The sequence below is a fragment of the Lissotriton vulgaris genome, chromosome 3_1, assembly GCF_964263255.1.
Source record: "Lissotriton vulgaris chromosome 3_1, aLisVul1.2, whole genome shotgun sequence".
Lineage (NCBI taxonomy): Eukaryota > Metazoa > Chordata > Amphibia > Caudata > Salamandridae > Lissotriton > Lissotriton vulgaris.
In genome coordinates this window covers 904,413,235-904,425,242 of record NC_141689.1, presented here as the reverse complement: position 1 = coordinate 904,425,242, position 12,008 = coordinate 904,413,235, and the positions used below count along the sequence as shown (strand labels likewise).

Sequence of the window (12,008 nt, the reverse complement as noted above, 5' to 3'; positions counted from 1 at the left end):
GTTTATAGAGTCATAAATGCATTTGAGATTAGTGCCTGGCTACCCTCCAAGGTGATTAGCTGTGCTCTAAATTCCGATTGATTGAGAACATTTACAACTTGAAACTCTCATTGAACCTTCTCTATAGTTTGGTACTGCAAGACAGCTTTTGTAACTGATACTTTCTGACACCTACCATCAGCTTCCACTGTTCTTCATCACCGAAGGTTTGATTTTTCAGCTCCTTCTCAAGAATGACTCGACTTATGCAACTACTAACTTGAAGCTTTGTTAGATAGTGTAACACGTGGCTATCTGCACCCTTTACTTTCTTTGGGACAACTTTGGCTGATGAATTGCTTTTGATCCTTGTGATCTAATTGATATTGTTTCTGTATAATTTTATTTAAATATTTAATTTTTATATATACCTATGTTGAACTTTAAAGCCCAAGGGTCCAGATTTTCACTTCGGGTAATATCACATTTAAAATCAATTATAATTTGGGAAATATATTCCATGACATAAACAGGCCCATACTAACTAACGCAGTGACTGTGCAAAAAACACAAGTCCAACTTTCAAGAGGTGCAGTCTCGGTTTTATTCTTTACACACTGCATTTACTTGCTTTCACATACTTCACACATATCTCAAGCATAGAGAAGGCTATGGATAGGTTTAGCATCCAAATATAAATATATAAAGGAACCTCCCTGGTCCAAACAGAAAGGAAAATGCCATATCCACAAGTTTCCAGGACCTTCCTATCATTGACTTTCCGAAATACTTGGTTGAGAAATTAATCGGGTTCATTGTTGTCAAAGGATACAAACATTTTAGTTAACTTGACCCTGCTGATCAGGCCCTGTATACATTATATTAAGAAATGTATTTGGAAGAATCAACCCACATTCAACAGTAGGGTTTAAGGACTTTCTCCATATCAGAATGGACAGAATCATAAGGTCCATCGAAAAATTGTAGAAATTTGCTCCTGGAAAATTACTTATACATCTTAAATAGATTTGACATTTTCATAGGATTTAGAAAATAAACAGAAGTAATATTGGAAAGTGACACCAATCTAGATTTCCAGGCATACTCATTATGATAAAGAACAATTATGCACACAGAATTTTCATCACTTAGAAAATGTCTACACTTAAATTTGATCTGCACATTTGTATTTTTTCCCTCAGGAAGAATTCCGACACCCCCTGCCATATAGAAACACCTTAATCTATGACTCCATTAAACATTTATAGTGCTCACGCCCCAGTCTAACACTGGAAATTTACTTTCGCAGGAGCCAGATTGCATGTGAACCCAGAGTAGGGAACTACCTGCAATAAGTGTGTAAATACCCATTCCTACGTGACTTTGTAGATGCTTACATCTGCATGTTAGGCATCCCAAAAATTTCCAAATTCCCACCCCTTCTTCAGCACTCACAAATGTACAAAACCCATCAAACTGGCGGAATCACTGTGCTGGTAAATGCACTTTACAATCGTAATCTTCCACTCATGTTAGGTGTGTGACTCAGGATTGGGGATTTATGTTCGCTAATCAAATTGTCTGTGGAGTGAAGTGAAACTTTGGAAAAAAACGTTTGTCAATTTAAATGGCGCAATGACTCCATAAACTAGAAAGTGGAAAAAGTGAAGACTTTTTGTAGTGTGTGAGAGATCTCTATATGTTTCTCTCTCTCAACTAAAACAAGGTGAATTGTGTTCCTAAGGAAGTAACAGTATGAGTGCTGTAGTTGATGCACTAAAGGCCTTGGACACAGTTTTGGATAACTTTTGAGAAGGGTGTACAATGTTAGTCCATGAGGGCCAAATCTATGTAAAATTATCAGGCTATTCCTGAATATGTAATTGATTGCCTTTCTGATTTTTTTCATGTACAATTATCTGATATTGATATTCGTAAAATCTGGCCTGGACCATACTGTATTAGGCCGATGCACACATGCCCAAGAACAGTCCTGGAAGGCCGAATCCATTCCAGACTTTAGATAAATGCAGTTTCCTTAAAAATCCGGCATGGATCTGGCCCTCGAGGACTGACTTTGGTGAGCCCTGCCCTAGAACATAAAAGCCATGTCACAAAGAATCTAAACAAGTGTGATGACTTGTTCACCAATTAGTTAATTTTAGTAGATTATGCACATTAAAGGAGACTGTTTTTTGGGTGTTTGCAGGGGAGGAGAAATTACAGTATTAGTGCATCAGAAAGTATGTGGAATGGGTGCAGTTCCAAGGACATGGTGGCTACCTTTTAGTAATGCCAGTGCTATAATATCTTTAAACTTTGTGTAAAATTCTGCATTTTCACCTGTTGACTTAATAATAGCATAGAATGTAAAACCTACATTTGGTTCAGCAAGGGTCACACTGTCTTGATGCAAAAACAAGGAACAATAAAAATTGTGAGGCAATTACCTTGATGTTTCAGAGAATGTTGTTTAAGTGGAACATTATCTTCTTGATATAGTTTGGGACTACAGTGGAGGAAGACTTCTTCAGTCAAAAACCTTTCCAAAAGTTTATTATGTCATCATCACTGATGGATTGAATTGTTCTCAGGGTTCCCTGATCTTTAATTAGCAGTGGTGAAAAGCAAACAATGTTCGCTAGATCCTTAAGCGGGAGACAGATGAGGCTAATCTTTTGTGGCAAATTCTGCGAATATGCAAGTATTCTAAATCTCATTGTCTTTGACATGAGGAATTACATTTCTTAGCGAAAACATTTATGTTTTTTGTCATCCCAGTAAGTACAAAGATCTAATTTTAGATCTGAAATACTTCAAACCAAGAGACATATTTGTCCTACAGGAAAGATAACTTTTAAAGGGCTTAAGACACAAGATTACTAGGTGACACTCCAAACATCAAACTCCCGTGGAGTTGTTTTTCCTTTCCTTACACCCAAGAGATATCTCTGATCAGACACTTGTGAGATTTAGCTGGATAGTGGGTGATCTTTCAGGGCAATATTAATTGACTAAACATCTCTGTTTGCTCAGTTTCCTTCTCAAAGGCAAGGAAATGTTAACATTAACTTGGATTTTCTTTAAAGCAGATCCTACCTTTAAAGCAGGAAAGACATTATTCTGAAGGGTGGCAACATGTTAAACTAACATACAAGCCTTGGCTATTTTCAATTCAGGCAATGTCTTGCAGTTCCAAAACTTCAGTGGCTAAGCTTTCACCCATTTCTTTTCAGCAATTAAAATAAATTCAGGAATGTACTTCATTCAAATAATTCAAAATATTGTCAAAAAATACCCAATTGAGATGTACTCCTTCAGAATAACAGACCATGCAATCACAGTATTTTCAGTTTATCTAGACATCTGCTTTTACCTGCCTAGATGGTGAACCTCCATGCATCACTGTCTACAAGATGCATAATTTACAATAGATTATGAATTCTAAATTGCAGATGATGCAGCGGGGGGAAAGGAGGCAGCCATGTGGCATCAGTTTACAGATTAGGTCAATGGATTGGGGGTGGAAGTGCATACTAAAGGGCAACCTTAAAAGGAAGTTGCCGGATTAGAGGAGGTGGGTCAAGGAGATGTTTTCCAAGGCACAGATGGTAAAGCCACTTTTTTTTTTAGATTGACTCTGATTCTGTCTCCATGTCTCCCGCTTTAATGGATGTATCTACTCCATCAGGCAACCTTATGTGCTTAGTGTTATGCTATGTTATAGATTATTTAGAAAGTATTTATTCATCAAAGTTTCATGGTACTACGATAACCTGTTGTTTCCTTATACCACTTAATCAGCAAATTAGTAAACAGTAACTTTTTAAAGAGCTCCCTTAAAAGGGTTACATCAAGCTCTGACTGAAGAGTCATTTACAAATGTAATAGATAGCAACAGAAAAGGCGTGATACTGAAAAGTTAATTTTTTTTGCACTGGGGATTGTTAGTCACTATTGACAGTTAGATCTTAAGCCATGCTTATAACTGATTAAATGATTGACTTTATTGTAGTTTTTATAAACCACTCTGTGACCCATCTGGGTGTCCTAGTGCTGAGAATATGAGTGCAGCATAGCACACTTGAAAGTAAAGGAAATACAGAGTAAGTAGATGTGTTTTAGCAGTTTTTTGAAAGGATATGAGAAGAGACAGGACATGGAGAAATGGGGAGCGCGTCCCTTGACTTTTGGCAGCTAAACTGACCCGAAAAAGTTAGATAAACAGCCCTGTCGAGGAACATGATGGACTTAAACACAATTCCATTTAGTACAGGCAGTCAGTATGTTTGTTTTGATGACAAGAGATATGTGGTGCATAGGTAAATCACAATCAAGCCAGCAGCTGAAGTTTGTATGAATTGGAGTTCACTTTTACAGGTGTTGAGAAATAAACAGCATTACCGTGATCCCACCAAACGAGATTGTAAAAGCGCATTCACTAGGGGAGCATGGAATCCCTTTTCTCTAATCAGAAGAATCTAGGGTAGTATTTTAAATTGAATGAAGCAGGAGCTTGTTACTTTTGCTGCGTGAGGTCCAAGAGGTATCTTGGAATCCAGATAAATGCCCAAAGTACACACTGCAGGAGGGGGTAGGACAAAGTAATAAAGAGGTTTTCACATCCCTGCTCTTTTACTTACAAAATGTAGATGATACATTCACACTGCATGCAATGACATAAGAGCATTCGGAGTTTGCACAGTGCTGCTTGCTACTGCCTTTATTTCAGGATGTTCACAACACCAGCCCACATGCAGCCACAACAGCAGCCCAACACACTATAAAAACCGCCCCACACGCAGCCACAAACCCATCCCACACATTAACTTGTCAGACTGGCCTATCTGTCACTGCTATATTGCCGTACATGCCACCCCTGGTGATCAGTAGCATAGCAAAGTTACCATGAGTCTTAACAAAAGAAAGAAAAAAATAAACTGCATTCCCTGGTTTGGTAATATATAGAACAGCTGTAATTGGGGAGCATTGTACAGACCATACATTCTGGAGCCGGTGCCACTGCACCTGCTGCACTAATGGTAGCTAATGGTAGCTATGCACCTGCATGTGATGCATTGCTGTGATGTCACCTGGATGTAAAGTTGTGATGTTATGATTAATGTGTTTTACTTCTCTGGAAGGAATACATAAATCAAGTGGGTCAGTGATAATGTGCTTGTGATATCAAATTACATTCGTCTAAATAGAGTGCTAATATTCTCCATTGTTGTAACGAGGAAGTCAGTGCTGGCTTGTAGCAGCAACGTTCATAGTTCGTGTTTTCCTCCCACTCTTGATAGGTTATGTAATAAGCCCTTTAGTGTACTCATGCTTCCGCATCCGGACCGCCACTCTGCAATGTTATCGACCCTTCCCGCCCTCTCTCCTCTCACCATGGCTGTTTCTTTTCCTGGCCTGGGCTCTGCCTTTACAAGAGAACTTTAAGAAACTAAGGCCATGATCAAAGGGGCGGAGACTAGAATACGAGCTGAGCCACAGACACCTGTCTTGAAAATCGCACTTTATATCGAAATCCAAAGTTAATTTCAAACAGACAAAATTATACGTCTTTAAAGAGCAACTAAATTGCCACATATTCCCATTGCATATAAGCAGTCTTCTATCCTTTCTTTTTGGTCACTAGAGATCCGTTACAATGGATTGTAACATTGAATCTCACATATTTTGTTGCTCCAGATGTATTGAGTCCTACATATTCTATTTTTCTTTGCATGCACAAAGGTAACCGTTGGAAATTACCATCTTTTGAGTGGTGTTCCTCCAGATTTTCTGCCTGAGCAGTTTTTGTTGGCTTTAGAACTCTGCACACTTTAGTCCTGTTGACCAGTACTAAAGTGCTCTGCTCTCCCTTAACACACACTGAAATTGGCATACACTCAATTGGCACATTTGATTTATTTATAAGTCCCTAGTACACAGTAGCGGCTGGCACAGAGTGGTGAGGCGGGAGGCGAGGGGGGTAAGGGGATTACAGCTGTGTCTCTCCTCCAAAAGGTAACAGGAAGCAAGCACCCAGGCTACCCTGACCAATCAACGCTGCAATGCAGCATTGTGATTGGTCTGGTTCGGCGCTCATCCAGGGACTGGGGGCATGGGCATGTTCTCAACGCAGGCTGTAATGCAGCCTGCATGGAGAACATGCGAAGTGCACATGACTGTTTGGCCTTCCCGAGGGGGCCGGCCAAACAGGCATTGGGCACTCAGGAGGGTGCTATCACTCCGTCCCTGCTAGGCTGTGTGAGCAGAGCAGGCCACCCCACCCCACCACGCCCGCAAAGCTGCTGCAGCAGGACAAAACAAAATGATAATAACATTATGCCATAATCATTTTACTTTTCCTTCTTTCACTGCTTCAACACAGTGGGGTGATGCTCTTCTGCCATAGTGGAGGAGCCGCCACTGCTAGTATATGATACTACATGTACCCAGGGCCAGTAAATGTAATGCTGCAAGTGAGCTGCAGCACTCACTGTCCCACCCACCGTGGATGCTCAGTACCTGGACCAAGTTGAATGTCTACATGACTGAAATCACCCACTGGCTGAACACCAACACAACTGAAATTGTGATCTTTGGGAAGAGCCCATCACCTGGGACTCCAACTGTTGGCCAACAGAGCTTGGACCAACACCCACTCCCACCTCCCATGGCAAGATCATCGGATCCTCATTGACAGCAACCTCAACATAATCACCCAAGTCAATGCTGTCACCACCTCATGCTTCCATATCCTGAAGATGTTGAGGAAGATTTGCAAATGACTCCCAATCAACACCTGGAAAACCTTCAAACAGGCCCTAGTCACAAGCAAACTGGACAATATGAACCCCCTCTATGCCGGAATCAATTAAAAAAAACACCAGAAGGCTGCACACCATTCAGAACTTGGGGGCTAGATTTACTCTCAACCTCCTCACCGCACTCATATTGCACCATACCTGAAGGAGCTCCACTAGCTCCCCATTCACAAAACAGCGCAATTCAAACTCGTCACACACACTTTCAAGTCACTACATGACACTGGCTCAGCATACCTCAACAATGGCATCTGCTTTCACAAACCTTCTAGACAACTCCGCTCGTCCGGACTCCTACTTGCACAAATCCCACACATATGGAAAACCAAATCTGGCGGTCGAGCCTTCTGCATTACTCCTAAAGCGTGGTACAACCTGCCACTACACATAAGAGACTCATCCTCATTTCTCAAATTCCACATGAAGCTGAAGACCTGGCTTTTTGAGTAGTCCCACTAGGCTCTAAGTGTGGCTAGATAAACACCTGCTCTGCACCAGGATACCCTCATGGGTGATAGTGCATTCTACAAATCTGCAGAGCATAACATACAGTAGCACAGTAAAGCATGCCTGAAGGCCAGCCACTGCAGCCTGGCTGTGCAGTTTTTAAACTGCCAATTTGATCTGTAGAAATCACGCTATTGATAGGCCTAAAACTTCCTTTTAAATATTTATAAGTTATCCTTATGGTAGGCCATATTGCTCGATAAGACAGGGTGCATGATATTTTAAAGTGGGGCATGTAGAAATACATAATATTCATTTCCTTATAATAAAAAGGCCCCAAAAGCTCTTTTTCACTGCAGCATAGTTAGCTGGACCCATAACGAAACACTGGATTGCGTTAAAACACCTTATAATGATAATTTCAGTTTGGAAGCAGTTAAAATATAATTCAGTGGCTATTTTAATAGGTATCACAATCAAATTTAGTGGGAAAATCGAATTTTGACTATGTTGCAAAAGGTACTTGTAGAAGAGTTACCTTTTTTTGCCTAAAACTCTGGAGGCCTTTCCTGCCAGTATTCTACCATCACCTAACTGCTTATGGCGCCTCTGTGGTGAGATGTGAATTGCTCCCAGACAGTGGACAAACGGCTTGGGTGTGGGGAAATGTTGACCTCCCCTTGACAGGGTGGCCGAGGGGATGTGTCCCAGGACTAGTTACACTTCAAAGAGGCCTACCCTCTCACAAGCAGATGAACCTGACACCAGGCCTGCCCCCTTCCTTTGTTGCTCTGGGCAACTTGGCTCCAAACCCAGTGGAAGAGAGAGCTACCCCACTGGTTTGGAGTGCCCATAGGAGAGAGTTTACCCATTTTTATTGTCACATATCTGAGTTGCCAAAGCAGTGATATAAAGGTGTGTAGGTAAGCTAAAACCTGGAAACTTTCCCCTCACTGGTAGGGTGTGACCAGAAGTTGCCCCCACTTGCAGGCTTGCACTGGGCATGAATGTGGCATCCCCAGCACACTCTTTAGATCACTCCAGCACCTAAAAAGAATCAGAAGGACTGTCCTGTTGTCTGAAGTACCTGAAGGAAGGCTGCATCTGCTTGCCTTAAACCAAGGACCCCAGAAGTAACTGCAAGGGTCTGTTGGCCGAGCTCTTGTTTGAACTAAAGATTTACAACAAGCTTCCAGTGGCCTGTTCCTGCTTGCCAGCTGACTATTCCCAAATGGACCTATTATGGCACCCTCTGCTGGCTGCTGTGGCAGTGAGTCCTCCCCAAAAGTACTGTCCCCAAGGTCCTGGACCCTTTGCTGTGGTTTGAGTGTACTCCTCCCTGACTAACTGAAAGCTTCTACTGACTTGACACAGAGCAGTACTCGATCAATGCCTTCCATGGACTTGACACAGAGCAGCACCAAGCAACCCTAACCACCTTCGTCGACAGCTTCACCGGGCCCGATGCCAAGCAGCCTCTGATCGACTCCAAGACCTCGTGCATTAGTTCCCAATAATTGTTGAGCCCATCCTTGAGCTTAGCTACAGTGCCCTACTGAAGACTTTCTAGCTCCATAAAGGTTTCTGAGTGAAAAGGTAACTTTGTGACTGGAAAAAAACCTAGTCCTTTTATTTGAGCCACGCATCATCTTGATCAGCCTTAAATCTTATCCTTGTGACGGTCCAGCGCAATCAGTTGTCTGCAGTTGGTGCTTAATGCTTTTCGCCACTATTTTTAAACCCAAACTTTAAAAATTCATAACTCTTGTCTACTAATTGGATTTATGTAATTTTGATGTCATTGTAGTTTTTAAAATATTCTCTATTTTTTCAAATTGGTTGGGCTTTTGTTAGTGGTGGTGTCTTCACTTTATTACTGTTTAAGTACTGCATAAATACTTTACATATTGCCTCTAGATTAAGCCTGGCTGTTCTGTGCCATAGCTGCCAGGGGGTTGAGCATAGGTTTATTTAGTGACTTTCGTGATTCACCTTGACTAAGATTGTGACTATTATTTGAGGTGGCTTCACCCCCTCTGCCACTAATATGCCAATTTCTTACAGTAACCTTTCTTTCGTATCTCTTCACAATTCTTAAGATTGGTGGGGACTGTAATTTTTACAACCTATGTGAACAATGCACTGCGATGTCTAGGCCTAATAGTTTTTTGAGGGAAGAACTGGAGATTATAATTCAGAATGTAAATTATTATGGAAGCACACCTTCGATAAAGCGGTTGATTAATGAACACTTCACAATAAACTTGTTATTTAAATGTGAAAAGAAACTCAGACAAAATATAGTGTGTACTTCTTCTTTGCATCAGTGGCTAAAATAGGAAAGTGGAGAGAAGGTTATGGCATTATGCTATGCACACTTATGAGTTTTTCAAATCTTAAAAAAGGATTACCATAAAAACGATGTATGGAATTGAAAACATGTAAAGGTGACTTACACCGTCAGCATCGAAAGCAGCTCCAAACCCGTACTCTCCTCCTTTCATAGCGTCCAGCAGCGTTGTGGCGTATGTCAAATTTGGGTCGGGTTGCTGCCCGCCAAAATCCTCCAGTGGAACACAGTTCAGGGCAGAATTGGCGGGAGCTCCTAGTTCATCGCAGAGGACCCGCCGTACATAGGGCCCCATCACTAAGGAAAAAATAAATCGTCGTTTACAAAAGTTCATGCCTTTCCCCGCAACTCCGCAACCCCTCACCCTCAGCGGCTTGAGACCCTAACAGGTGAGTATTCGCGCTATACATGAATCCTGATTGATTGATTGATTTTGGAATTGCTATGAGTTTCATGCATCAGAAGGGTCTTAGGATACAAATAAACCACGTGATTACTCACAACTAGACATGAAGCTAGCTCTTTCTTTCAGACCCTGGAAAGGTTATGTAGGTCTATGAAAATACTTCCCTTCCCCAAAGCCTTTGACAATAATCCTGACTATTTTAATTATTGTGAATATATTTCCATGAATTCATTTACATCATATCGCCTTCATCTGAAAGGCTGACGAAAGTTAAATATTTTCTAACACCGAGGCTCCAAAGGTGTAGGAGCAGTGTATTGCTGGAGCAAAAAATTAACCACTAAATATTTTAGCAAGCTGTAAGATCTCTTTTGATTTGTAATCATTTGACAGTTCTTACTTTTTGCTGAACGAAGTTCAAATTGGTCTGAATTTTGAATAAAAAATCCAAACTCTTTTAGAGATTGTTGGCAGTATCCTTCTATTAAAAAAAAAAGATACGTGGCTACTGCTCATGTCACCAATTCCCATTCTTGCTCCTTTCCTTTGGCATCCTTTTACTCACCAAGAACCCTCTGTGTCTGCTTACTGGACCTTCTGTGATCAACGCCCCTTTTTTCTATATGTACACATAGCATCCTGCAGCCCCTGTGGCTAGAATGATTCTCTGTAGCTGCCTATACTAAACTATGGAATCTGATCCCCCTGCAAATTAAGACCATTCCAACGTTGCTATCTTTCAGAAAACAAGTAAAAACCTGGCTATTTGAGCAATAAGGGGCTCCTCCGCTTTTTCCTTACAGTCCATAGCGCCGAGACACCCACGGGTATTTGTGCGCTCTAGAAATTGTTAAAATAACATAACGTATTCTAGTCTTTATTATAATAGTAATTTGCACATCTGTTACATACCCATCACAGCAACAGGTACTGTGTCTCATAACACAATAACAACTCCTTGGTGGTCATCAAGCACAGGGCTGGACTGGCCATAGCATGCATTGGGCATTTCCCAGGAACGCTGGAAGGGTGGGGGACAGTGTTGTAGTCATGGGGGCCAGTTTTGTTACTGGGGGCTCATTTTGCAGTGGTGGTGCAATATCTGCCCCCAGTAACAAAAGCAGCAGTGCTTCAAACTTGCACCGCCCCCTTCCGCTGGTCCAACTAAATTGCCAGGGCTGCTTGGGGTTCCCAGTCCGGCCCTGATCATGCACTTCCCATATAGGCTAAAATCAAAAACAGCATGCTTAAAACCACACTTCCTACATGATATTGCTTGCTATTCTTTTGGCTAAGTACTTCCAAACCCCAAATAGCGGTAGCAAGCCCTACAATGATTGAATCACAGACCCAGAAACCAATCAGAACTCTCAAATACCCAACCAATAAGGGCATTAACCCTAATCCAATAGAAACACCAGATACAACCACCAATCAGTGTAGACATGTACCAACCACTAGCAGACCTTATAAGGTCCCAGCGACCTCAGACAAGGTTTGCTGGCCAGGGAGTTGGAAGCTGCTTCTCCTGTTCAGAATCTCCTAGGAGACAGACAGGCTCAACCCATACTTTGGACTTCAGCCGGTAAGGGCCTCACTAACTTGAAATCTAACAATGCTGTTTGAATAAAACTTTACTCCCACTGCTGGCCAAAAAACAAAGTGCACATGCCCTTGTAAACACAGTTTAAACAGCTCACAGAAGCACCCTCTGATGTAGAAAAATCCCTGTTGCTGGGTGGGAGGCAGGGGCAGTAGACTCGGATTGTCATAAGATGTGCAGACCAATCAGCAAACCCACAACCTTTCTCTCATATCAATATATGAGATAATTCATGCAAGCATAACAATGTTGATACCAGTAGAAACAATGTCAATGTCTTTCAAGACTTACAGCCCGCTCTTTGCTCTGCACCAGTATTGGGCACACCTGACTACTCTAAACCCTTCTGCCTCTACACCCATGAGCGCTCAGGATGTGCTCTCTCTGTCCTGACCCAAATTC

At 41.7% G+C, this 12,008-nt stretch overlaps 1 protein-coding gene across 1 annotated transcript in view; it reads right to left on the bottom strand.

The window, feature by feature from the left end:
- PGM5 (phosphoglucomutase 5) overlaps window positions 1-12,008 on the bottom strand; it is an 832,754-nt gene that overhangs the window by 560,843 nt on the left and 259,903 nt on the right. Inside the window, exon 5 of the mRNA XM_086961233.1 lies at window positions 9,704-9,894. Within this exon, the coding sequence (XP_086817359.1) occupies window positions 9,704-9,894 (191 nt within the window). The remainder of the gene's footprint in view (window positions 1-9,703; window positions 9,895-12,008) is intronic.